At 48.7% G+C, this 27867-nt stretch overlaps 1 protein-coding gene across 3 annotated transcripts; it reads left to right on the top strand.

Annotated features, from left to right (window-relative positions):
• The first annotated feature begins 534 nt into the window (after positions 1-534).
• On the top strand, positions 535-27867 carry ITPRIP (inositol 1,4,5-trisphosphate receptor interacting protein). 3 transcript variants are annotated; one of them, XM_065672202.1, is made up of 4 exons: positions 916-1313; positions 5065-5159; positions 5260-5363; positions 21680-27867. In XM_065672202.1, exon 4 carries the CDS (start codon positions 21693-21695, stop codon positions 23337-23339), a length of 1647 nt encoding a protein of 548 aa, XP_065528274.1. In that variant the 5' UTR covers positions 916-1313; positions 5065-5159; positions 5260-5363; positions 21680-21692; the 3' UTR covers positions 23340-27867. The 3 variants fall into 3 exon arrangements, with proteins under 3 accessions (XP_065528272.1, XP_065528274.1, XP_065528273.1); XM_065672200.1 differs by lacking the exons at positions 916-1313; positions 5065-5159 and adding an exon at positions 535-872; XM_065672201.1 differs by lacking the exon at positions 5065-5159.

Raw genomic sequence — 27867 nt, 5'->3', positions numbered from 1 at the left:
GCCTGTCTTCACAAGAGAGGTGCTCCAGCCCTCTGAGCATTTTTGTGGCACTCCTCTTGACTCTCTCCAACAGGTCCACATCCTTCTTGTGTTGGGGCCCCCAGAGTTGGACGCAGGACTGCAGGTAGGGTCTCGTAAGGGCAGAGTAGAGGGTGAGAATCATCTCCCATGACCTGCTAGATAGAGGTTACTATGCCGTTGCTCAAACCTGGTGCCCTCAAACTTCTTTGGGGAAGTAACAGATGCTGAGCAAACTAATTTCTCTCTAGATCTGTAAGAAGCCCTTTAACTGAAGAATGAAGGCAGTGTTGGAAAAGACTTCTTAAAATCCCTTTGTCATTGGTAAGTTAACCCTGTTGTGCCTCAGCTCCCCCGCCCCTACACGGAAAGTTCTATACCACTCCTCTGCCTCGGAAGGCTGATAGCCAGCTTCACAAGTTTCTGCTTGTGCCAGCTTTGAGCTCAGCATCCCTGGGGTATTGCTTTGATAAGAGCAACAAACGAGGTTACGTGTTTCAGCTGCTTTCCTGACTCTCAGGCGCGACCACGAGGAGGTCAGAACACATCCGAGAAGCAAAATGAGCGCATTTCCTCTCCGTCCCCCGTGCCCTCAGTGCAAAACCATCTGGGAAGCTAATGGGGGAGACGGGAGGGACCTGGGGCAGAGAACTGTAGCCTCCCGGGGAATGGCTCGGCTCCTAGGGCTGGCTCGGGTGGTTTGAAGGAGGAGAGAAACCACCCAAGAGGAAAGGGAACCCGCTCCGGCCAGGCTGGGCGGGCTCGGCACGGAGCCGAGCGGAGCGCCGCGGGACGCCCCGACACCGCCGCTCTGCGCCGAGCTCCGCAGGTTACGGCAGCCCCGGCCCGGCCCAGTAAGTCTCGTTCGGGGCTGGGGGGATCCCGGGCACACAAAGGGAGGGCTCTGGCCGTGTCTGCTGCTGCGGTTTCAGAGAGAAAAGCCGCGGGGTGTCGGGTACCCCGTCCGCTTGCAACAGGTCGCGTGGCTGCGACCGTCCCCGAGTTCTCGTTCCGGAGTAACTTCTGCGTGTTGCCCGCTGTCCTTGCGCAAGTGACGCGTCTCGGCGGGTGTTGGGGCAGCGGGACGGGTCAGTCACCGAGGCACACGCCTGCTCCCGCCGGAGTTTGAACAGCGCTGCTGGCTTTCCTCCGGGGCCGGGCAGAAGGATGCGACTCTCGGGGGCACTGTGAGCCGTGGGAGGAAGTGCCGCAGCCCCTCAGAGGAGCTGGAGCCCATGGGGAGCCTCTGCGGGACAGAGCCGTGCTAAGGAGACCCCGCAGCCGCCTGTGTGATGGTGAGGACAGCTCATGGGGTCCTTCGGTCAGTGGTGATCCCAGGGATGTACAACCCGTGCAGAATGCATCATGGAGCTTCCCTGTGCCTTCACTTGTGTGTGGCTTGGGCTTGGCACAAAATTTCTTTGCCTTTCTTCTGAGATACAGCATATAATGAGTACAGAGAGTTGAAGCGATGGTCTTAGTAGAGGTGCTGTTCATGTGTGTGGGCATCTTTGTGAAGATGGCCAGTACATGTTTGTAGCTCAACTTGGAGTGTGGGATACTGGAAGTCATGGGCTGTAAAACCGACATGCAGAACCAGAGCCTCTGCATCTTCACTTTGGCAATCTCCCACTGCAGCAGGTCTCTTGGGAACTGCCAAATTAAAATCCATCAGGAAAATAGGGTTTGTTGCTGTTGGTGTGTTATGTGGTCAGGCAAGATGAGCACCAGCAGCATCTCTAAGCAATTGTTACTGTTAACATGGGTTTTTTAATGAGTGCTATAGGCCTAAACTATACCCAGTGCATCTCCTTCAGGCATGTGTTTGGTGTGAGCTACCAGGCAAGGCTTGAGCTGCCAGGCAAACATTACTTGGACAAGAGAGCAGCTGTAGTGTAGTATGGCTTGTTTTGTGAAGTTTTTTAGTTCAGTTTGGTGATGATAATACTCTTCTGCAGCTCTGACTAAAATGATTCTGCCTACCTCCATGGGCATCTGCTTTTAAAACCATTTTTTCGTTAATGTACAGGAAATGGAGCATGGAAATTAGAAATGGAAGCTTAAACCTTCCCTTCAGCCTTGTTTTCAGCACAATAGATGCTTCACGCTGCTCCCAGATGGGAAATGTACATATTAAGTGGGATTGCCACAGATGTGAAAGAGATGAATTGATTTGCCAAAGATTGGAGAGCCAATGTCAGTACTGGGATCAGCCCTGAGGGCTGCTTGGCTCCCAGCTGGTAGGTGACACTTCATCTTTTGCACAACTTTGGTGTGCAGAATGCAGTGATCTGTTTGCACAAGTGGATCTGCAAGGAAGAAATTATCTGTGCATACCTAAGATGTACCTGTTTATCAAGAGCTCAGCCAGTGGCCCCTCCCCACCTAGCTGCCTTCCTCTTTCTGTTGCTTGAAGCATCACAGTATACTAAGAACAGCTTCTTCTGTTTTGGTTTGGGGTTTTTTTCCCGCTACAAGTTAGTAGCTCCCTGGCTGGGGAGTGGGGGAATTTGGTTTTCCTTAGTGACTGTTTTGGGATGTCTGATGACCAAAGCTGCATGTTCTGCTCTCCTTTTGTTTTGTGTTGGTTCTCTCCATGGCAATAAGGGCTTCTGTGTGCCTGTGCTGCACAATGTTCTCAGAGGGATGCCAGTGCTTGTGATCCTCTTTACGTGTCAATGAGTAACAGGGGAAGGGAATCTGACCCACAGAAACCTAACGTTGGTGTTCCATGAGCTGATCCAACTAATTTCTGAGTTTGCTTTTTAAGCAAAACCCATGGTTTTCAAAAGGCCAGCTTTAAGCTGGCTTTTACAACTGTCCAGCTGTCTACCTGCTGACTGTTTATTTACTATCTTGGAGCTTGCCTGCAAGTAAATTAAAGCAGATGGTGTGATATCATGAAATATGCTTAATGAGTTGTATTGCAGGGTGCTTCTCCCCTGTTCCATGCCTGATAGCTTAAATTAGTTTCCTGAGTGCAGTGGGTACACAACAAAAGGGGTGGGTGGTTTATTTTTCCAGTTGTATTGTTTTCTACTGACACATCTGCAAAACAACTGTCCTGGCAAAATTTAAGCTAAACTCAGCCTATACTCACACGGTGAACATTAAGAAGCAGTTGTCCTGGGAAGCACTGGTGAAGTATATAAACTCCATGAAGAGTCTGCAAGACTGTCCTGCCCTGCACATTCTGCTCTGCAATTGCAATCCATAGCAATGGTGCAATTAAGAAGGGAGCTGAAAAAGAGCTCCTGGCTTGTTCCCTCAGATCCCCTTTAAAATGGGCTGTTGGGTGGGCCAGCTTTTTCACTCCCAAGTGTTATTATAATCCATTTATACTGGGGAAAAGCAGGTTTGCTGCCAAGCTGCATACTTTCCATCAGCAAATGTAATTGCTAGGTAGTGGAGAGAGGTAGAGACTCTGGTTTTCAGGCAGGAAGGAGAGTGGCCAGGGTGTGTGCATCCTTGTGTGCCCAACCATGAATTCCAGGTTTTGCAGGGGCATGGGCTCAGCTGTGTAAGCAGAACCTGCCCGTTCACCCTTGGCATGGGTAATAGGAAGGGAGGCAGGTAGCCAGGTCTCAAGCAGCCTTAGGGATGGATCTGGCCAGGGGTGCAGGTGCTACAGGGCTCTTTCTTAAGCTTGTTTAGATTTCCACATCGAGCCAACCTTGTTCAGCAATACAGCAAAACAAATGGATCTTATTACCACAACCTAAGGACCGGACTAGCAGCTGAGTTTCACTGGAGCAGTTTGATTTCTGGCATGGAGAGGAGGCTCTCATGTAGGGCTGACCCACAACAAATACTGTGCTGTGTTGCTTGGACTGCTTCTGAGGGAGTGAGAGAAGGTTTGTGCCAGTATGTGAGGATGCAGCACAGATGCACCCACTGCTAAGAAGGACCTTCTTCTAGTGACCTTAAACCATTCCCTAAGGTTCAGTCAAGGTCTCTCCAACATCTCTACCCATGTAGTAGAGGGAGACCCAGACTTTCTCTTTGAAGATTCAAATATCATTCTAACAAGTATGAGCACATAACTTCTGTAGCAGCAGATCCAACTCGTAGCGTCTTTCCTGCAAGCAGAAGTGCATGCTATATGTAACTGGTCCTGAGCCATCATGAGACCAAGCACTGTAGACTCTGAAGGCTGGCAAACATCCACTGGGATATGACAGTGTAGATCCAGCCCTTTTGGAACTGGGGTCTCTTGCTCCCATGCTTGGCAGTCTGTGCTGTTGCTGGTAGTATCACAGCACTGGTTGAGCAGAGGCACAAGGAGCTCTGCAGCCTGCAAAGCACAGGGAGGACAGGGCACAGCCCATTTGGCCTTGCAGTTGAAGAGAGAAACACAGAAGTGAAACTACCCGTGAGGTCTGGTGGAGCAGGTATGTGGGAGGAAAGAGAGCTGATCCATCCCTCCCCAAAGGCTGCCGAACTGAGGGGTTCAGGAGAGCAAGTACACATCCACCTTAAACTAAGCCCTTAAAGGACCTGGCTCAGCCCACACTATTCAGGATTTCATCAGGCTTTGGATTAAGGCAGCCAGGGGTTTGAAGTGCTGATAGAGTTTGGTAATGAAGGCAGCAGATTCCTGCTCCCCTGCCCATTTGAGTGCAGCTGACTGCCTGCAACCACCTTGTTGGGCCTGTCCTCTCCTGGTTGGAAAACTTTGTTTCCTGTTTCATCTAAAATTGCTCAACTTCTATCTGCTGAAATATGGTAGTTTATCTTTTGTGGTTATGTGTTTCATGTCTTCCTGCATGCTCTCAGACTTCCTGCCTCTTCTGTGTTTTTTGTTTCTCATGTTAGCTTTCTAAACCCAGCTCCCCAAGCAAGTATTTCTACCTCGCAAGCTGCTTACAGCAGCTACTTGCCTTTTCTGAGACAAACCAATCCCAGACAAAACTGTCTCAGTACTTGCATTTATGCAGCTGCTAATTTGACCCTAATCCGTTTTAAAAGGAGAGTGCTGGTGGGTGAGGATGGAGTGAGAAGAGAGAGGTCTTTGCTTGCCTGACAGACCCATGGTGTGATTTGCAGGCTTTCCCATGGGAGAAGCAGCGGTTTAACTCTACCCTGATCACTTCAAAGCTGATTATTTCTGGCCTCTTGAACTTTTATGATCATTTTATTAGGTAAGGGAGTGATCTTTTAATCAGTCTCTAATTTAGATAACTGCATTATATACCCATCTTCTGCAGGAACTTCCTCATTCATTCTCTGTGTGTTTTGCAGACTTCCTGGCTGTGTCTCGGTGGGTGACTGAATCTAGTCTTCTCTGCATCACGGTGATAGTAGTAATGTGAAGTTTAATGAGCACCTGCAAATTCGTGTAGCAGGTAAGTGCCTGGGGGTCATTCTTCCTTCCAGATTTGGTGTGATTTTAAAATGATGAGCTCTCACTAGGAGATCTTGAGCCTTGCAGCAGAAATGCCGGAAGCAAAGTGGTGTGGCTCATATTGTAGTCGATGTTCCCAGCAGCAAGGGCCACACAGCATGCAAAGCAGAAGTAGCAATATTGTGACGGTTTAACTTGGAAATGGCTTCTGTTTAGATCAGTGCTAAAAGCCTCTCTTTTGGCATTCAGTTAAAAATCGCTTTTATCTCACTGGTTAGGACAGTTGGCATCTAGTCAGAGAGGGATGGCAGAAGGGAACCAACAGGTCCAAGCTTTCCTGATAACACCTACTACTGCATTTGCTGCTATGCAAGGGGAACTTGCCAGAGGTACCTTGCCCAGTTGGAAGAATTCTAATTCCCCCCTCATCCGGGTGTTAGTGGGGGAGCGAAGGCCTGGAAGTATCAGGAGAGCCTCCTGAAGATAAACAGAGGCAGCCAGGTCAAAGAGAAATAGCAGCTCTTACAAGCCAGCAATGTGTAGAGTTTTGATGTTTGTATGAAAACCCCTAAAAACCCACTGAAAGCAGAACTGCTGGGTGAAACCCAGACATGGGGCTGTGCTGCTTTGCGAGCGTGTGGCAGGAGGCTCTGAACAGCAGTGGTGGGAACATAGGAACTGAAGCAGCCAGAACAGCAGTCCTGGCTGCCACAATGTCCTGCTGCAGCTCTGAGTACCTGTTACTTCATTTACTCCGTGCGATTTTTTTCTTTTTCTCACTTAGTCTGGATCTGAGCTGTGTTGGGTGATGTCTATCCCCTTCTTCCCACCCCAGTCATTTCAAACGCCTGCTCTGCTCTAGCAAAGCTCAGCTCAGGATTCCCTGGCATGCTGCTCCAGCCAGCTCCAATCAAAGCTGTGAGAGCCGGCCCATTGCCATCCTCCTGTGTGTAAATTAAGCTCTTTCTATTTTTCCTTTCCCCTCACTGTCTTTCATTACTACCCTCTTCCAGAGGCAGGTTTTTCTGGCTGATCTAGTACATCATTTATATCAGTGGTATTTGCCTCAAGGCAGAGATGCTTTTTCAGCATTTATAGGGAAAATACCTGATGCACCCCATGGCTGTACATGTGGCTTGGAAAAACCAAGCATGGTGTTGGCAACAATGAGGACCATTGAGGCCAACTGTTGCAGAATTTAAGCCCTGTTAGGCACAGTCTCCAATTCATATGGTTATTTCAGTTGCCTGGCAAAGGAAAACATACTGTTCCTTCACTTTCAAAACCAGGAGGAAGAGCACGTAGAGCAGGTCACCCTTCTGTTCAGGCAGAACATTAGCTACAGGGTGTCAGCTGAGCCACCTGCACAACCAACTGCATCTTCCTCTATGTTGCCTCAAGGGATGGTGGGTGCCATTGGTTGAAAAAATAGAGTTTGTGACCAAACTCAAATGGAAGTGATGAAAATCAGCTTCAGGGTGCCTTGCTTTCAGTTCTTCCTAATTGCAGAAGATTTGGTGATGCTCAGGGAGTGCGTGATGAGGAGCGGGAGCAAATGGTTCCCATGCTGCCTGCAGGGAGGGAAGTAGCTCCCTAGGACAAGATACTGCCTGCATGGGCCAGAATCTCAGCAGGGCTTACAGCTTGTTTTGGAGAAAGCTCATGTGGTGAGAAAGAGACTTTCCTACAGGTAGAGGTAGTTAAGCAGTAGTCTAGACTGCCTTGGGAAGCAGAGATGGAGATTTGCTGGAAGCTTTTCAGAAGCAGGCAAAGACTTGCCAGAAACCATCCAGGCACAGTGTAGGCCATGCACATAGGCAGAAGGGGGAGAGTGTATTGCTTTTAGAGACCTCTTTTTACCCAATTTTTTTAAGAGTCTTCTAAATAATATTTGTAGAATATTAATATATATCAGCAATGGAGCTAAGGAGACATTCTCAAGCTTAAACTGTGGGACTTGATGTTCACAGTCTAGTGCTTCCCAGAGGGACTTATGATCCTGTATTTGCACCCAAAATGCTTAGGTCCTAAGCTGTTTCCTCCTGGATGTTCAGGTACCTAACTGCCTCTGTTTTCAGATGAGTGTTTGATTTCTAAAGGCCTCTGAAGATATAGCGAACAAATATCTTGGGAAGGCTGGATTTTCTGCAGCACAGCCACTTCTGCACTGTAGATTGCAACAACTCATTGTAATTGAAGACCCTTATCTTTTTCTCCTAGGTTAGTAGGCACAAGGATGAGAAGGGTGTCTGTCTTTTGAGTAGCTGGAAGCCCATCAGCTGACCCTCCCCTACTGTAAGACAGTGACATAAATTAGCTGGCTTGCTAGGTGACTTAAGGACATAAAGCTTTACTGCAGTCCTACTTAGCGAGCTGGCTATGTTCACTCCAAGTATTATGGCCACTCTCTTCTGCAGCCAAAGTCAAAAGGCATCCTCTTGAGCTGCTTCATGCACTTGGAATGCATGCAGGGTTGTGATCTCAAGCTCTGAAGGAGTTACAGGAAGAAATGTAAACTGAAAGGGACGTGTTTGCAACCTAAGTCATCCACAACACGTGCTCTTAGCTCAGCCTTGTATTTGCTGCTAGTCCTGGACACTTCAGTCTCCCATGTGGAGCTGGAAGCTGTCTTTGCTCCTCGCTAAGCTCCTTTCCTGCTGCAGTGGGGGGGATTTTTGTGCTATGAGCAGGGGCCCCATAGCTATGACTCACAGTTCCCATTACGTTATAACTTAGCCTTTAAGTGTGCAGAGAGGCTGTCCCTTGGCTTTCAAACAAAGCCTTCCTTTGTTGTGCTGATACTATAAAGGAGGCAGGCATATGTGTTCACCCCACACATTCCAAATGAAAAACATGTGGCTTCACAGCATTAACATGTGTGTTTGGTGCTTTTGCTACAGTGCACGTTACATTGCTCTTATCCCATGGAGTCTTTTCAGAGTTTTTCTTCCCAGCATTCACTTTAGAAACTCTTCAGGGAAAGAAAGAGGTTAAAGATGTTTTCTTTTGCTGGTAAACTGAAGTGACTGAGCAAAGAGCACATGAGAATTATTAAATATGGGTGCATGTGGTAATAGGCTGGTTTCTGGAGTCATTCCTTTGGATATAAATGGCTCTGGGTTGGTGGCCACAGGTCGCTGAAAGGATGAGCTTCATGGAAATATTGTACAGAAGTGGGCAGTTTGTTTTCTTGTATGGTTTTGCTTTTTTCTTCTAATTTTTATTTATTCAATGTCATTTTGAGCAGCAGAGTTAGCCAGCAGTACAGCAGCCAACATACTTGTGAGCGTGCGTGTGTCTTGGCAGTTCCTAGGTTTATGAGTAGTGAGCCAAGACTGGGCTTACTGCTTCCCAAAGCATTTGTGTTGTTTCTTCTGGTCTTTTCTAAAGCCACAAGGTAATGAAGTTAGAGGGCCTGATTCTTCCTGCAGACAGTGGCATGCAGTGCACAGTGCTTCTGGTTAGATAGGGAGTCATCCTATTGAGAGTCAGGGAAACAGGGCATTGTAGTACCAGTGCTCTTTCTTGCTCTCTCCTCCTTCCACACCCTCTACCCATCCCTGCAGGGGGTTTCACAGTCTGTTTTGGGGTGTTGGGGTTTGGGGTTTTTTTGTACTTTATTTAGGGAACTATATTGTGTTTTATAAAAAAAAATGGGATTTCAGGCAATGGGATAAAGCACTGGTTTTCATTTCTGTGGTGATGTTTTGGCTATAATAGCCAGCTTTAAATACTGTTCCTCCCCAAATGTTTGAATACTACAGCTGTAACTAGTTAGCAAAACAATAGTGCAATATCACACAAGCCTCCAGTCCCATCCAGTGTTTTTGAGCCCTTTTTAAGCAGATAGAATCATAGAATGGTTTGGGTTTGAAAGGACCTTAAGGTCACCTAGTTCCAACCCCCCTGCCATGGGCAGGGATGCCTCACTCTAGAACGTGTTGCCTAAGGCTCTGTCCAACCTGGCATTGAACACTGCCATGGATGGAGCATCCACAGCTTCCTTGGGCAACCCATTCTGGTGCCTCACCACCCTCACAATAAAGAACTTCTTCCTTATATTCAATCTAAACTTCCCCTGTTTAAGTTTGAACCCGTTACCCCTTGTCCTGTCACTACAGTCCCTAATGAAGAGTCCCTCTCCAGCATCCTTGTAGGCCCCCTTCAGATACTGAAAGGCTGCTATGAAGTCTCTATGGAGCTTCTCTTTTCAAGGCTGATATTTAGGCCTGCAGGTCTCCTAATATAAGAATGTGACTTTGTCACTGAGTCAAGACTGTGATGGAGTAGAAGATGTCAGATCAACCTAGTTCATAGCCTGCAATGACAGCTTCTTTTTGCTGTGTTTTTGTTCAGCATCTCAGTGTGGAAGGGTCTGGTAGCTACTGTGCTTTCTGCTGTCTGTACTGTATAAGTGCTCCTTGCTACATGACTGAAACAGGACTTCATATTTTCACATGTCAAAACATAATCATTCTGCAAGTCATGTCTGAGCCGTGCCGATATCCACATGTGCTCTTCTTAGATGTGCTGGAGTGGTGTATCCCTGCTGGGAAATCAACTTCCTATTAATGCTTCCACCAACACTTTAATACCAAAGCATTCATTTTGATGGGTGTACAATATACAGTTAAGTTGGATGTGTAGCGATGCAGGACATATGCTTAGCTTAGCATGAGGAGAGTCAGGATAACAACTACCTGATTTAACAACACTGGTGTGATTTTCTCCACCTTGTTGAGAATTCCGTAGAGAAAAGGAGGGCAGATTTAAACAAACCTCTTGGCAATTGAACCCTCTTTGTATTCTCACCACCTTTCCCTGAGGTGACTGCCGGATCATAGACTCATAGAATCAGCTAGGTTGGAAAAGACCTTTAAGATCACTGAGTCCAACTGTTACGCCAGCACTGCCAAGCCCAGTACTCAACCATGTCACTGAGGGCAAGCTGATCTCCCCTCTTGGCTGGCCCTCATAATCTCCAGTCACAGCCACCCCTGATCCGTACCCTTTTAGTGGCCCACACTGCTGCCCTTACCCCTCATGGCCACCCCTCATCTCCCCTCAAGATATCCTTTCATGGCCACCCCTGGCAGCCCATGGCTGCCCCTGTTCTCACCCCACTGTCTCCCCTCACAACCGCCACACCACTCCCCTCATGATCTTCCCACATGGCCGCCCCTGCTCCCCCCTTGCTGTCTCCCCTCATGGTCTTCCCTCATGGCTGCCTCTGCTCTCCCTCACGATCCCCCCTCCTCTTTCATGGCTGCCCCTCCTGTCCCCTCACGATCTCCCCTCATGACTGCCCCACCTCTCCCCTCAGGATCTTCCCTCATGGCCACCCTTGCTCTTGTCTGATGATCTCCCCTCACCTTTCATGGCTGCCTCTACTCTCCCCTCACGATCTCCCCTCACAACTGCCCCACCACTCCCCTCAGGATGTCCCCTCATGGCCGCCCCTGCTCTCCCCTCACGCTCTCCCCTCACAATCTCCCCTCACCCCTCATGGCCACCCCTGTCCCCTTCCCACCGACCGACATCCCTGATGCACCCCCTCACTGGTGGCTGCAGGGGCGGGATCCATGAGCCGCGGCTGCCTGCATGTGCAATGGGAGGTCTTGGAGGCCATGGAGGGTCCGAGTGAGAGCGCTGGGGAGGCCGGAGGGCAGCTGTGCAGAGACATTGCTCCGCGTGTTGTGGCTGACGCTACCGTGAAGCAGCAGGGGTTGCGTCCATCCATGCTGAGGGAAGGACCAGCGATCGCCTGGGCTCCCATCACACTCGGTTTGAGGGGTAGGGACCTGGTAAGGGTGGTAGGGCCTCTTTTATTTTTTGCTTGGTGTGTGTCTTTTCTCCTCATAGAAATAGAAACAAACCACAAACAAACAAAAGGTTCGCTCTATTCCAATTGTTTTCCTGACAATTAAAGACAAAATTTACTTGGCTTAAAAAGCCAAGCTGCTCCTGGCCAGCATCCTACCACAACAGCTCGGTGTGTGGGTGGGAGCCACAAGCACACTTCCTACCTTTCCCCTCCTGCCTCCCTCGCAGCCAGCGCTGCGTTCCAGTTTGTAAAACCCCTCCTTGGCTGTAGCAGGGGGAACCCGAGGCGCTGCGCAGACTGCACACGTGCTGCTTGCTGACAGGAGCCGCCTGCACAGCCGGAAAGCAAAATAACACATTGAGGCAGCAGGCAGGATGCTGAGTAACAGGCTGCTCATGCTGGTAGCTCGGTCTCGTCGTCTCCACGGGCACCTCTTCTTGGGTCCAGCCTTACAGTGGATAAACAATGCTTTGGGGGCATGACGTGGTTCTGTGTTTATGTAGTAGATAGTACAGCTGTCTTTGACAGTAGCTGCTGGCTGCTGGGGGAAGAAGAGGGGGCCAGAATCATGGCTTTACACCTGTATGTGCTGGAAATAGAGACTTGGAAATAGCTAGGTAATTTACCCCCACTTGCTGAGGAAACTGAAAATGTAGCAAGTTTTGGAAAAGAGCCCTGGAAGGAAAATAACTCCCGAGCCAGAAAGCAAGCTTTGTACTGTCTAGGCTTTGGGGGTAGGGGGCCATGGGACTTCATGGCAACACTTACAAATATATCTATGTGCAGCGAAAGCTGAGGCAGGAGGGGAGGACCTCTGAACATCTTCTGTGCTACTGCGAGAAGAAAAGCAATCTGGCCTGCTTTTACCTAGGCTGGTCACTGGGAAGTTTGAACCACTAACTGCAGCAAGGGAGAGTTAATGAGAAAAGGCTTCCTGATGGCAAAGGGAGCGAATGACTGGAAGGCATGCGAGAGACTCCCTGTCTTCCCCAGGGCCAGTCAAGCATTCCTCTACTTGGAGAGATGCTGGCAAAATCACTCCTCACTTGGACCTGGGAGTGCACAATAGCATCTGCCTCCAGAGCACTGTCAGTGCCGCTCACACGCTTATCCACCCTGAATCCGCCTGTTTGTGGGAAGGGAGGGCTATCTCATCCTGAACACAGGATGAGCATCACCATTTCCTTGGAAATACCTGATCTAGTGACCCAGGGAGGAAAATATTGCTTCCGAAAGTCCACAACAGACCTGTTGGGCAGGATGTCCGACTCAGGCTGCACAACTGACCCCCTTGGCACTGTAGCAGGCCCAGGACAGGACGTCCATGGATGTTACAAAAGGCTAACGTGTTCTCAAACAGCAAAACAATAGTTATATCAGGCAAGTGGCCTTATTCAACTGCTGTGCTGTGGCCAAGCAGCTGACCTGGGGTGGAGCTTCCAGGCATGTTCTGGAAGCCAGTTGCTCTGCCGTACCTGTCTTTTGCAGTCCTGACCCAACTGGTTGTGGTACCAGCCTCAACATCCAGGCCTCTGCACCTTCTGTTGGTGCACTTGGTCCTTTCCACTGGTGGCTTTGATGAAGAGCCAAAGATAGCGCTCAATCCCACCAGTCTGTACTGGACCAGCTGTGATTGTGCTAGCAACTGGAATTTGGTACTTTGTAGGACTAATTTAATGCTCAAAAAAGCCATGTCAGAGCATGAGTTACAGCTGCTGTGGCTGGCACTGTTCTGTCCCAGCTCATCACACCAATGTCCTGCATGCAAGCTTAAATCATGGGAGGTGAAAGAACAGCACAAGCTGATGCTGCTCAGGCTCTGTATGGCATTTTTGCAGCTCCTAAGTTTCCTGGCAGGGTTGTGTGTGCTGCAGCTGACTGTGTGCTCAAGAGGGAAGAGCAGGAGCCCCTCCTGGCTGCCCTGTGCTGTGTGATCTCTGGGTGGGCTGTACTGGCCGCTGTCACAGCTGATGGTGGAGCAGGCAGTGGGGGTCTTCATGGGTCTGTACAGGGCTGAGGATGTGTTCTCACTGCAGCAGTGGTGGTTTTGCCCTGGAGGGTAGAAACAAGCTGAGGATCCTCATCTGAGTGTCTGAGCCCTTGCTGCCTGTGCCTGGGCAGGGTCACATGTGCTAATGCGTATGCCATGGGGTGGGAAGGGTAGACTGGTGCAATAAACCTTTAGTCAGCCTGGGGTGTGTTTCAGTACGTGGGTACAAGTGTTTGCCTTGGCTGTAAGGGCCCTACAACCCCCCTGAGGGTCCAACAGCTCGCCAGCCCCATCTGATGTCATAGCTCCACCTTGCTGACTCAAGGAAGATGGAAGCTCTTTGTTGTGAGATGCAATGCTGGCAGCATCCATTACACTAGGATGCTGGATAACCCACAGGACCCAACAAACTTGATGTTGACGTGGAAGGAAACCTCTCCCACTTCTGGTCTGAAATTCTTCACCAAAATGGGACTCCTCCTCTGCCCACCCCAGAAAATACATTTCCAGTAAAAATGGTCTCAAGAACAAGACAGGTTTGAGTGAAGTTCTGCCAAAACTAACTCCTCAAGTCATGTGAAACCCAGGTCAAACAGCAGCCAAGTGATGAGGGCAGCAACCTCAGGGGCCAAGGAGACCAAGGCTTAGGTTACTGTTACTCCCTCCTGAATTTGGAGGAGAGCCTTCAAATAAGTTTCTGTCATCCCAAGTAAGTGATCAGACTATAAGGGCATACATACGTGCTCTGTTTTCCAAATATGTCCATATAAAATTAAAACCTGAACGTTTTCTCATTCTTCCCAGTGCAAAAGAGGCAAAACATGAATAACATACTCCCAGCAACTAATGGCAGAGACCAGTCTGATATCTTCACCAGGGTTTTGCTTTCTCTAGTGGTACCTTCATGTTTTTCTGTGAACGTCCATCCAGCATGTGTCTATTCCTGAGGCTTTACATGTAGCAGCTGAAGGAAAACAGCCCTCACTGTCTGTTCTGAGCCAGCAAGGGCCTTTCAGTTGCTCTGTAAACATTGATGGGTAGATGGTGGAGAAACAGAAGCGTGGTATGGGGTTGACTAAATAAACTGCATCTTTCTTAGGGTTTGGCAGGAACAGTAGTGACTGACATGCGCCTCTGCAATTCCCATTTCTCTTTCACTGTGCAAGTTTATTGCAGTTTAGAGCATACAGTCCCTAGTAAGTGAAAACATCATTTCTTTCTGCTGCAGCCAGGCATACCTCTGAATACTTGCAGAGGTGGCAACAGTATTTGCAAACTGGAGAAAGACATAGTATATTACAAAGGGCTTTCAGCAAACCTTTTTCTTGACCAGGTCTTCATAAATGCAGCAGAATCATCTTCAGGCTATACCTTCAGGGGTCAAAAGACAATTTGTTTTCTGTTACAGCAAGGGGAAGGATCATGAAGCTCCCAGAAGCTCAGTCATAAGGAAGTACAGCTGTGCTGGGCCTGGAACCCCTGGGCTTGAGACTCACATCTCCCAGTAAGCAAGTCTCAAGTGCAAGTTAGTGGCTGTTTGGGGCTATTAATCTCTCCAGTCAAAACAAGCAGTGGAGTCCTTTTCGGAACTCAAGGACCTTTACCAGAAAAAGTCTCAGAAATCGTATTTGTTCCCGTGAAAGTTCTGGTTTCAAAAACTTGGCAGCTTTCAATGAAACAAGCTCCCAGCCAGCTGTGCTTTCTATCATCTCTTTGAATCGCCTCTTTTCTTGCAGCCTACCAAAGCAAAGCACAATGTAGTAACCACCTATTCAGTGCCTTTTGTGTCAGTCGAATCACAGGAAGCAATCGAGTGTGTCGTAAATGATGTCTTGGCGTGTTCCAGTGCATTACTGAACTGCGTTCAGGGGCTTGACTTGGTTTTTTCCAATTTAAGAATCAAAGCTTCAGCTCACTCCTTTCTGGTTTATTGCTGAACACCAACCAGAGCGTGTTTTGCTTCCCATGATTCAAAATTTAAGTGGAAAAAATACCGCTGTATGAGGAGCTCTTGAGGAAAGAAAAGGACCATTAGTGAAAGGGAAATACTCTCCTGTGTCTTCAGAGAAGATAGAAGGTTATCTGGGCTCAGAGCACATGACCAGCCTACAGAGGCAAGTTTCAAACTGCTTTCTTTTCCTTTGCCAGATTGAGCAGGAGGAAAAAGGGTCTGAAGCTGCTGTGGAAAAAGGTGTGAGGAAGGCTTAGGGACATCAGAAATTGAGCTCATTTTAGCTGGAAGGGACAGGACATTGCTATGGCTTTGAGCATTGTCATCTCGAAGAAGCTCATGCAGAGGTCCCCTATGGCAGGGTGGCTGGAGGGAAGGGGGAAAGCACATGCACAGGGCAGTGGCTGTCCCAAGCTGGCCCACAAGGACACCAGATGAGCACTGTGATGCTCCCAGGTGAGGAGGAGGTCTTCATGGCAGCAACTGAAGGAAGAGCTAAGCTCTGCCCCCATGGCACATAAAACACCACTAAATAAATCTGCTTGCACTAGCATGGACTGCAAGCACTATTCATCTTTAGGGCTGACTACAGTCAGGATGGCTATTTTGATGTTGTCTTGCAGTAGCCTCTGCACATGATTTTCCCTTAAGGCCATTTGTGCAGGGCCCGAGGTAGCACATGTGATGTGAAGACAGTTACTGCAGAGATGCAGGCACAGCAAGTGCTGGTTTGCAGAGCTCAGCACCAGTTTTTTGCTTAGGGGGCTGCATTTGTGCTGGTGAGGAGCTACAACTTTGCCTGTGCTCCACTGGCTGGTGAGCCAGATCTCACCCAAAGGACCATTTTCAGAGCTCCAACCTGTCTTCTCACAAGCCTTTGGCATGTCTGGTGCTGCCCAAATGTGGCAAAGGAGAAGAGTCTTTTCCAGTGTCAGCTCTGGGGCAAACCTCTCTGGACACACTCATCCCTTGCGCTTTATGATGTGTACACAAGAGGATTATCAGCCAGCTTTCAAAGTCCCCATGCAGAGGGTACTCTCCATCCATCACTTGAGCTTAGGCGAGCCACTGCCTGGTTGTGTGAAGGCTTTATGTGCCTGTGAGCTTCACCTGCTTCTTCTTTTTCCTTGCAACACACTACCTATAACTGCTCCAGGTAAGATGGCAAACTAAACATTACTGAATTGTGCAGGAAGGGCTTTCAGATCAGCTAGTGTGAGAGCTGCCATCCTTCTGCATGCGGCTTCAGAACACCAACTTGAACTGCATGACAGCAGTAACATCTTCCCCCTTCGCCTCTTGGGCCTTTCCACATCATCTAGGACCTGCTGTGGGGCTGATTGGGATCCTCCAGCTGGGAGGCTTGAAAGGATGAGGCCTGATTTGCCTGTTAGCTGAGGCTGGAGGGCTGCAGGTGCTCTTGGTGAGGCCTTTGAACACACCAAGTGCTGTAGGATGCAGCCAATGATTGTTTCTAATCAGGCAGCAGAGCCATCAGCTGGGTTTATCTCAGAGCCCTCACTCTCCAGCTGGAGAGTGGGATGTGGTTGCCTCCTCAGTTCTAAGGGCTGTTCACAGTGGTTGTTAACCTTAAAATCAGTGCAGTATTCAGCCACTGAAGCAGAGACTGCTATAGAAAAGCCCAGAAGGAAACTAATTCTGGTGCCAGAGGCAGGTTTGAACAAGCAGCATCAGATGCTGGGCAGCGAGCAGACAGAGCTTTGCATCAAGACGATGGGGTTCCACATATCCACTTGCTTCCTGCCCTCCTCCCTTCCCTGAAAAGCTTTCCTTGGTCTGCTTCTTTCCCTGCTTTGTGCCCATGGGAGCACAAGAGATGGGGTCTCTGCGCTCTCACCCAGGGAGCAGGGGGAGGGCAGGCTCCACTGCTTGCAGAGGTCCTGCCTGTGAAGCGATGAGGACCACAGCACCCTCCTTCAGGGGGGCTTTGGAGCCCTGGGACTGCCACAAGAGGGTCTGCAAAAGGTAGAATGGCAGAATGGTTTGTGTTGGAAAGGACCCTAAGATCACCCAGTTCCAACCATCTGCCATGGGCAGGGATACCTCACAGAGACCATGTTGCCCAAGGCTCTGTCCAGCCTGCCCTTGAACACTGCCAGGGATAGGGCATCTACAACTTGCTTGGGAAGCCTGTTCCAGTAGATTTAAGCCTGTTACCAAGTCTGGACGTTGTCTATACTTTGAATAAGAAACTGTCAGGGCCAGAAATCTGGAGAAGGTTGAAGATGGCTTTGGGAACTTGCTGTATAGAACCTCATTAATACCTGCCCTCTCTCCCCACCCCATACTTGAAATGTTGCTAAATTTGATGTGTAGATGAAACAACAATGTTTCTTTTTCTTAGTCTTCAGCTTGGAAGCATTTGGACTCTCCCTCTTCCCCACACAAAAGCTGTCTCAGCCAGAGCAAGCATAAATATTTTTATCAGACTTAAATTACTTGGGCTGAAGTTAAAAGCAAGGGAAAAGAGCGGCCTTTGTTATGGGAAGGGCTGGACTGCTGCAGCAGGCAGTGCTACTGGTTTCACCTGTCTTATTTAGTCTTTCCATATTAGTAAAGTTGTGTTTGATGAGATGTGGGAACGCTCTGCCCTTACAACCATTGCTGCTGTCATGGCCAGGCTCTGCTGACTTTGATCACTGAGCATCATGACCCTTAAGCCTTAACTGAGGTTAGCGTTTGGTTATTTTCTGGTGTGAATAGCTACAGTAGCAAAAGGGCAGTTTTGACCAGGAGAACTTCCTCTGTTCAGGTTGAAAACAGACGTAATTCTGGCAAATTCATGCAACCTGAAGATATTGTCACTTTCAGTTTCCACCCTGACTTTCTTCCAGAGGCTGATGCCTGTAGTTTGCTGGGAGAAGAGGTTGGGTGCATGCTTCCTAATCTACTCCTGTAAAGTCACCTGGGGTAGCCTAGGCTGTCAATGTGACCCAGAATGAACTCAGCTGAGCCAGATGGTGATGGACTTGGGAATACCTGGCCTAACCCCTTCTGCTAGCAGAGCTTTGAGGCAGGTAACCTCTGGAAGCAGTGTGCCCAGGGGCAGCTGGGTATGAGAGAGTCTTGAAGGGTACCAGAGGATCCTAATGAAGCTGACTTCTTTCAGCCTTAATCATAGAACCATAGAATGGTTTGGGTTTGAAAGGACCTTAAGACCATCTGGTTCCAACCCCCCTGCATGGGCAGGAATGCCTCACTCTAAACCATGTCACCTAAAGGCTCTGTCCAACCTGGCCTTGAACACTGCCAGGGATGGAGCATTCACAACTTCTTTGGGCAACCCATTCCGGTGCCTCACCACCCTTACAGTAAAGAACTTCCTCCTCATATCCAGTCTAAACTTCCCCTGTTTAAGTTTGAACCCGTTACCCCTTGTCCTGTCACTACAGTCCCTAATGAAGAGTCCCTCCCCAGCATCCCTATAGGCCCTCTTCAGATACTGGAAGGTAATTCATCTAAGAAATTATCTGTTGACAGTAAACAACTTCATCTGCAGAGCCAGAGGTCTCGCAGGGCAGAGCATCCTGGTCAGGACTGCAAAAGGAGGCACCTGGCCTCTGGCCATGTTATTTTTAAGCTTGGAAAGCACACGTGGTCTGCAAGAATGTAGCACTAAGGAAAGGAACTCACCCGCGCTTCCTGCCCTGCCCTGGCAGGCTGATAAAGCCCTGTCCAAAGCACGGTGACCCCAGTTTATTTTTAAAGTGTGGCCAGGCACGGAGCTCACTGAATAAGTGGAACACCCAGCTTTGGGCACTAATTCACCTTTCATTCATTGCATGATGAATCAAAGAGTTAATATAAATGTAAAAAGGACAAGAAAGGCCTACAAACCATCTCCAGAGCGGTATCTGCAAAAGGGCCTTCATCTGTGCATGTATATGGGATCTAAGAAAAAGGGTAGTTAGTAAATGTTACCCAAGGGAGGGGCACATAGTGTTACCCTAAGCACCGTGTGAATTTTCTTGCTGCTTGGACAATGTACCTCAATCCTGTTCCCTTGTTATTCCAGTCCCAGGCCTCTTCGAAGCAAAGCTATTTGCATGCCGGAGGATGCAGTTCCTATGTACAGTAAGGGCTTACGCGGAGGAAATCAAGAGAAAGCCAGCAGTTTGTTGTGCAGTAATGATAACAAGGCCCACTGGGGTGGATCTGGCTTTGTTGCATGCCCTGTGGAGACAAAAATGTGGTTGCCAGAGATGTTTTCCATCTTGCCCAGATGCCGGGACAGCAGAGTTGCTGTGGAACCAAAGCATAAGCAGGAAGGAGCTATTGCAGGTGGAGGGAATTATAGCCCTCGGCTCCTGGTGCACTCTTGGTGTCTCACTGTCTCTTGGCTCTCTGTGAAACAGCCTCATTCCCACAGCAGGGTGAACTGGTTTGTTAGGAATGAGATTATAACTTCTGGTCTGATTGATAAGGTATTTTATTGATAGACTTTATTTCTGTAACAGAAACCCTTCTCTCAAACACTTCTGAGGCACTAAAAAGCAGCTGCATTAAATGTCAAAGAAGAAATACTTGTCAGTCTTGTCCTTCTGGTCTCCCCAGTGCTAGGACTGAGGGCTGATATTCCTAGAAAGAGGGTGAACTTGCCATATCTCAGGAGTGGGTGACAACCTCTGATTGTCCTGTTCTGAGGAGGTACTTGATGGCAATGCCAGCTCTCCAGAAACAGAAATGCCACCTGGGAAGGAACAGCCCAAGCTTTAACCCAGGCACTCTGTTCCAGACCCCTGGAGGCCTTGTCAGAGCCAGGCAGATACCCCAGCAATGGGACCATGTCCCAGAAAGCAGGGAATTAAATCATTTCTCCATGATCCCCCTGGCATGGAAAGCTTTATGAAGTGTGAGGTCCAAGCGGCAGAGCCAGTAAGCACACAAAACACCACTGCAGTCTTGGCCATGCCAAGGGCCTGTGCGCTGGGTGATACGTGGGACTGTTGCTGGCACACAGCTGCCTGCAGCAAGCACCATGTGTCTCACAGCCACACTGAGGTCACTTCAAACAGGAGTGAGCTTGGCTGCAAGCGCAGCTGCTAAAGGGGTGTATGGGAGAGATGGCTTAGATCAAAGCCATGGTGTTTACCAGTGTCTTCCGAAGATTAATAAACAGCCCGATGCTTTTAAAACCACTGGGGTAAAGGAAACCCTTTCCAGTTCAGCAGTCTGTCTGTCTCTGACCTTTCCCTGTGGTCATCCTGGGGGCCCAGAAGGTTTGCCACAGCCTGATCTTGGTGGTGCAGAAAGACAGGAAGAGCTTTGCCTGTAATGCCTGCTTAGAAGCACAAACCCATAGATAGGCTTATTACCCCCCAGGTGCACATCACCAGCACTGGCAGTGAAGTTTGCTTTTATACAAGAAGGCTGTGTGGGTCCCCAGATATTCATAACATGGAAGGTGGCCAGGCCAGCCCTACCTGTGCTGTTGCCATGTCTGCAATATTTGCCTTATCTTGAGGGAAAGCGGTGCTCATCTCCGGTCCTACCTTTTAATACCTAGGGAGGTCTTGCCTGCTTCTTTCCCTTTCTGTCCTGAGAACTTTAAAGGAGGGAGGAAGGACATGCCCTCCCACATGCCTCAACAGCATCACAGTGGGTTGACAGTAGCATGAGCCTTCACAGTTCTGTTCTTCAGCCTTAATTTGGCAGGGGGACACTTTCATACCCAACATTTGCTAATAAAGTCTTGTCCTCGGTTCAGCTGTAACAGTTATTTTTCTCCTTAGTAGCTGGTGCTGTGCTGTGTTTTTGACGTTAGTCTGAGAACAATACTGATAACACACCAGTATTTTAGTTGTTACTAAGTAATGCTTACCCCAATCAAGGACTTTTCAGTCTCTCATGCTCTGACAGTGAGGAGAGGCACAAGAAGCTGGGAGGAAGCAGAGACAGGACCTGACCCAAACTAGCCAAAGGGGTATTCCATACAACAGCACATCATGCCCAGTATATAAACTGGGGGGAGATACTCGGAAGGGGCAGGTCACTGCTCGGGTCAGGCTGGGTATCGGTCAGCCGGTGGTGAGCAATTGTATTGTGCATCACTTACGTTTACTGGGTTTTTTTTTTTCCCCTTCCCTTTTTAGTTTTATATCCTCTCCTCTTGTTATTTCCCTTATCATTATTATTGTAGTATGTAGTAGCAGTAGTAGTATGTCATTGTAGTAGTAGTAGTTTTGCATTATACTTTAGTTATTAGACTGTTCTTATCTCAACCCATGGGATTTATATTCTTTCAGCTCTCCTCCCCATCCCTCCAGGAGCAGGAAGGTAAAAGGGGGGAGTGAGCAAGCAGCTATGTGGTTCTGAGTTACTGGCTGGGCTTAAACCATGACAAGTCTCCTTGGGAAGCGTGGTTGATAACTTGCAGAAACAGGCATGTGCTTAGGAGCTTCCAAACTCAAGCAGTTTTTTCAGGGTTAGAAAGGATGCCAAAGCTTTTATTTAAGAAGGGAGTGTCTCGTTTTTCTTCTTGAGGGCATATACTCCGAATTGTGGGTCAATCTACCTTTCTTTCTCTTCCAGGGAAGGAACTGCCATGCCCGTGGGAATCTTCCGGGTGTGCCTAGTGGTGATTACAGCTATTGTCAACCACCCGCTACTCTTCCCTAAAGAGAATGGCACTGTCCCTGAGAATGTGGAAGAAATCATCCAGAAGATGAAGGAGCGGGAGGTGAGCCTTCGGCTGGAGCAGTTGCGCTTGGAGCAGGAAATTGCAGACCAGGAAGCCACACAGAAGGCTGTGGAAAATGCTGCAGAGGTAGTAGAGGGAAGTAAAGAGGAAAAGGTCCGATGGGATATGTGGACTGCCCTTTCCATGGTCATCTTCCTGCTGATCGAGCTCTGGAGGCAGGATTTCCAGGAAGGGAATTGGCAGGACACAGGAGAAGAGGATGACATGGCTGTCCTGGGGAGAGCATTTAAAGGAGTGTCCTTCCCTGACAAGGCCGTCCTGGCCAGCTTCTATGAAAAGCGCATCCTGGGTACCACTGGAGATGTGGCCAGGATGCGGGAGATGGTGGAAGGCTTTGCAGATGACCTGCTGGAAGCCTTGAGGAGTGTTTGTAACCGGGATGCTGACATGGAAGTGGAGGACTGCATGGGTGTGGGGAGCATGTATGAGAATTGGAGAGTGCGTAAACCTTTTGTCTGTGATCTGATAGTGCCTTTTGCCCCCCCAGAGCCATACTGTTTTCGGTGCCAGGCCTGGTGCTCTAGCGACTCTTCTCCCCCAGATGAACAAGGTTATGGCACTATCAAGGTATGCAGGGCAGATGAGGATGTGACAGGTTGCATCTGTGACAAGACTAAACTAGGGGAAGATATGCTGTGCCTCCTCCATAGCCAAACCAATACTACAAGGCCTAGCAGTGAGATGGAAGACCTCCTGTGCTTTAAAAACACTCAATATCTGGATGCTGATCAAGTCATGAAGTGGTTCCAGATCGCAGTCACCAAGGCCTGGAACAGAATCTCTCACAAGTATGAATTTGACCTTTCTTTCAGCCTCCTGGACTCGCCAGGAGCCCTGAAGATCAAATTTCGATCAGGGAAATCGATTGCCTTCAACCTTACCCCTGTGGTGCAGTACGAGAACTCGGACGTGTACTTCATCTCTCACTTCCCGCGGGGTGGCCTGGCAGCCGAGCTCCCCTCCAGCACTCGCTGGTTCCTCACCTTTGCAGTGTATGAGAGGAGGTTCATCCAGCTCGTCTCCAAAACGCTGCCTGCCAACGCCTGCCATGTCAGCTGCCTTCAGATCCTCTCCTTTGTCCATGGGAAGCAGTGCAGCCTCACAGGTCCAAGCGGGCTCAGCAACTACCACCTAAAGACGGTGATGCTGCATCTCCTGCAGGCATGCCCCAGCCAGGACTGGGCCCCAGAGAAGCTGGAGGCCCGTCTACAGGACATGCTGAAATACCTGGAGAAATGCTTGCACGAAAAGAAGCTCTACCACTTCTTCATTGGCAATGGGAAGGTACCAGCAGAACTGGGCTTCCCCATCATATTCCAGAGGGCTGAGCCTCTGAACCTTTTCCGTCCCTTTGTGCTACACAGGGACGTTTACAGGAAGACAGTGGACACATTTCATGAGATGCTCAGGAACATGTCTGCACTGATAAATGAGTACACGGTGCACATTCCCCTTGCACACACCAACGGGATCCGTAAAGAATCCCTTTAACCAAAGCCAGCGGGAGAGCACTTGTTCCGCTAAGCACAAGTCCAGAGGGCAGCTTTCCGAAGCCTCCTGGACACAACTGACTTTGCCTGTACAGCGTCTTGTCTGCAGCTGAACCGGTCCTGGGCCATGGTTTCTGCAGTAAGGGAGAGGGGATGGGGGAAGGATAGGGAAAACTGGAAGATGTGGTATAAAAGTGAGTTTCTGCTCCACTGGTGTGCTGGCTGGGTTTGATGCAGCTAAGAATATATTTTTCTATTGTGCCTCAGTCATGCTACAGTGGTGGTGAGCAGCAAATATGACTAATTTATTCAGATGCCTGCAATGCAAGCTGTGGTGGTGGCGGCCAAATACTTCATTTCCTTTGGAAAGGGAAGATAAGAAAAGGGTGGAGGAATCAGAAACAGGATCTTGGGATTGCAGGGGCCTGTATGCTTGCAGACAGCAGCCTACAAGCACAACGTAAGACTCAGTGCTGCTGTGGGGAGGAGGGTCGTGCACAAGATCTGGACTGGACTTAGATTCTTAAGTCAACCACAGCTCTTAAATCAGAAGGGAACTGTAGTGACAAAAAAAGCGCCTTCTTGATAGGACTTGTAGTAGTTTAAATGGCTTGTCCTTTTGTTCAGAAGCACCCCTGCACCCTGCATGTTTCTCCTCCCCGGGGAGGATGTAGCAGAGCAGGCAGCAGGGTCTGTGCCTTCAGGCCATTTCATTTGAGTCTTCCATTTTCTTCATGGTAACATGGCTAGTGGGTTCTATTCCTGGCCACTTTCCATGGATAAATGGACAGGGACCTTTTTTACCTTAGATAAAAGAGCCATTGTTGGGTTCTGGTGTTTTGGCTTGTTTCTTTTCCTTACCTCAGGGCAGCAAGGCCAAGAACAGCCCAGACAGAAAGGACTGCTGCAGGTTTTGCTTTCATAAAAGAAGCAGTTCTCCAAAATTATCCTGTAATGAAGCCAGTCCCAGCAGTCTGGTAGCAGGAGGGAACAATCACCCTCCGAATGAGAGTGTGCCTCTCCCAGCATGGTTTAATGAGGCCAAGGCCAGCAGGATGGCCCTGAGCTAGCAGGAGGGGATGAAGGAGGTGCACTTGTAGCAGAGCTTGGCAGCGCTGCCTCTGCAGCTGCCTTGTGGTCTGTGTTGCATTCCTTCTGCTCACAGGTACCCAGGCAAAAGCTTGGGTTTGCCTCCCTGTAGGGTCTCCTCAGTCCTTTTAAAGACTGCTGCTATGACGAGGCTCTGAGGAGCTGCTGCTAGCAGGCTAATTTGCAGGAGCATGGTTGGGAAATGACAGCTTCTGCAGGCTTTCCAGGCAGGGGAGAGTCTGGAATCATGTGCTAAAAACCCCAGTGGGCAAACGGAAGTGCCTGGACTCCCTCAGGAAGCTGCTTGTTTAAGGACCTTAAGATCATCCAGTTCCAACCCCCTGCCATGGGCAGGGACACCTCACACTAAACCATGCCACCCAAGGCTCTGTCCAGTCTGGCCTTGAACACCGCCAGGGACGGAGCATTCACAACCTCCCTGGGCAACCCATTCCAGTGCCTCACCACTCTTACAGTAAAGAGCTTCTTCCTTCTATCCAATCTAAATTTCCCCTGTTTAAGTTTTAACCCATTACCCCTTGTCCTGTCACTACAGTCCCTAATGAAGAGTCCCTCCCCAGCATCCCTATAGGCCCCCTTCAGGTACTGGAAGGCTGCTATGAGGTCCCCACGCAGCCTTCTCTTCTCCAGGCTGAACAGCCCCAACTTCCTCAGCCTGTCTTCATACGGGAGGTGCTCCAGTCCCCTGATCATTCTTGTGGGCTCCTCTGGACTTGCTCAAACAGCTCCACGTCCTTCTTATATTGAAGGCATAAGAGAAAATTTAATCCTGTTACCACTACTAGGGACAGCATACAGCATGAGGCTTATTGCCCAGCCTGATGATAAGCAAACTCCCCATAGACATGTTCTGTCTTCCCTTTTCCTGGCAGAAAACATTTCACCACCTCTTTGATGTCTGCTCATCTGTCCCTCCACCAGTGAGGGCCATTTCATGCACAAAGGCAGAGAAAGCTGGAACTCCCATTTCCACACCTGGTTTCCAAGAAGGGGTCAGGGAATCCTTTGCTCGAATTGCTGCTCCCCTTAGCTTTTTTAATCAGGGTGGTTAAGTAATATTTTGGAGCAGAAATAAGGGGTAGGAAGCAAAATGGAAGAGAAGAGGCTGGTGGGTTATGCCAATAAGAAAGTCTTGGATCATCAGTGCTTGCTTCAGCACCCTTAGTGATGAGTGCCTGGGAGGCTGCCAGGGCTAGCAGAGCTACAGGGTAGGACTAATTGCTAACGCTAAAGAGTGCTGTAAGCCCCTGGCTTTCACTAGCACACCCAAGCAAGCCTTCCCAATAGGACAGAGCGCAGGAGCAATCTCAGGAGGCATGACAAGCAGGTAGGGACAAGCAGAGGTACAGGGAGGGTGGGTGAATACTGGAGCCTGGAGGCTACGTTGGAAGCTGTAGAAGTTGTTTGCAGACCCAAGCAATTTGCCGTTTTTATCTGCCTACATTTACTGCGCAGTGCCTGTAGCAGATCCAGTTTTGCATGTGCTGCTGGCAGGCAGGTCATGCTCAAGCAGTTGTGGTCAGAGTTGCTTCTAAATGTGCTCCCAGGCCAGCCAGAGAGAAATAAAAGTTTCTTTGCTGTTTCCTGACAGGGGTCTAAATTTGGACTGTGCAAAGAACAGAAAGAAATTTGTGACCCAGGCCTCTCAGGAAATGACGTTCAGGGTTGAAAAATAACTTTTATATAAGGTTGAGCAGGGGGAGGGTGAGAAGAAAAGGCTGTAGAACAGAACAAGGCAACTCCCCTGTTAAGATGTCAGAACAAAGCTTTGTAACTCCAGTCGTATGGGCTTGCAAACATGCCTAAACTCGTCTTTACACAGCTCCAAGCACTGCTGCTCAGACTCAAAGGGAACCTAAACTGGTAAGTGGGTAGAAGCTTTTGCGCCTGCTCTGCCTTAAGCCCAAACTAACCCTGAAGTGTTCCCATGGGGTTTAGTTGAACCCAAGCTGGAGCTGAACCAAGGAATTCATGGGTTTGATTACCCTGAAAGCAAACAGCTTGGCTCATTTTGCCCTGAACACCTTTTAAGAGGCCTGCTCTGCGTATTTAGGCTGAGAGAACCCACTCACACCTGTCCAGGGGGAGAAGTGCTCTGTGATTATAAGCTGTGCTCCAGTAAGCCTCGGGGCAGAGATCTTCTTTGCAAGCCATATATCAGAATATGTACAAGGGATATATATATATATGTCCCATCAGGGGAGATGCTGGTGGACAGACACTGGTTCCTCTGGATCAGATGTCTGCAGTGGTACGAGGAGGCCATGATGTGAAGCACACTGTTCCTCGAACTGCCTTGTTTCTCCTGTATTAAATCTTTGCCCTATCAGTAAAAGGCCACACTCACATTTCATGAAAAGGTTTATAAGGCAGTTTAGCTGTCAGCCAGTAAAAATGTCCTAAGACACCTGTGTTTAGTTCTGCCAGGCCATTTATTGGAAGCATCTTGGGGTAGAAGGAAGGGTAGGGGTAGAAGTGGTATTTTGTAGTTTAAAGTGAATAAAGTTCTTTTAAAACCAAACAGCATATGACACGAGTAACAAACACAAACCACCTCTTTGGTAATGCCCGTATCTCCATGAGAGATCCTAAGGAAGGGTAAACAGCCTGTCCCAGACCCCTTCCTTGTGTCTCAGTGCTGTTCTTGCTTAACCAGGTGAATTTACCAGATGAATTCCTGCTGTCTTCTGATTTCAAACCCTCCCTCCCTCAAATGTGGTTTTAATATTTTATTATAGACTCTGTCAAAGTAATGGAATTAATGGTGGTTTGATAGCAGCCACTGATCTACATCATAGCCTCAGGAGCTCTTTGCCTTTAGGAAATGCCTTGGTCTAAGGTTATTCTTGTTGTTCAGAAGCTGAATGTCTTCTAAAGGGAGCTGTTGGGAGTTCACTCTTGAGTATGTGGTAGCCACAGAACACAGCTTCTCTTTCTCAGAGTTGCTTTGGGCACAGGTCTTACAGGGGTATAAAGATGTATTTCAGCAAAAGGATCTAAAACGTATCCAGTGTTCAAGCAGCAGGATTTGGTGCTTGTTCACCAGATGTTTTTAATGCAAAGCCTTTGCAACGGTTTCGCTGTAGTGAAGAAATGAGCCTTTAGCCACCTGTAACAGCTTAGCTGCTGGTCATTGAGGGGCTCGCTCCCATAGGATCCAACATAGTAAATAGCTTTATTTATGACTTGTCTTTTTTAGGATTGGGGGGTACTATGTTAGCTCAGAAGCAAAACTGTAGTATGAGGATCAATCTTAGCAATGCAGCTGAGATAGGCAGTAACACCAAAACTCCCCGAACTAAGGTCTTCTTGATCCACAATGCTGTACTCGAACCGCTGCTATTATAGCAGGACACTGTTGAATTTATATAGATTTTCTCATGCAGCTTTATTTATAATAAAGGAAGTCTTGTACAAAA

The sequence above is a fragment of the Lathamus discolor genome, chromosome 3, assembly GCF_037157495.1.
Source record: "Lathamus discolor isolate bLatDis1 chromosome 3, bLatDis1.hap1, whole genome shotgun sequence".
NCBI lineage: Eukaryota > Metazoa > Chordata > Aves > Psittaciformes > Psittacidae > Lathamus > Lathamus discolor.
Note: the sequence above shows the minus strand (reverse complement) of the source record. Positions and strands in the feature narration are given on the sequence as shown.

Excerpts from the sequence above, each read along its gene's own strand:
- ITPRIP (XM_065672200.1), top strand. The coding sequence starts at position 21,693 with ATGCCCGTGGGAATCTTCCGGGTGTGCCTAGTGGTGATTACAGCTATT.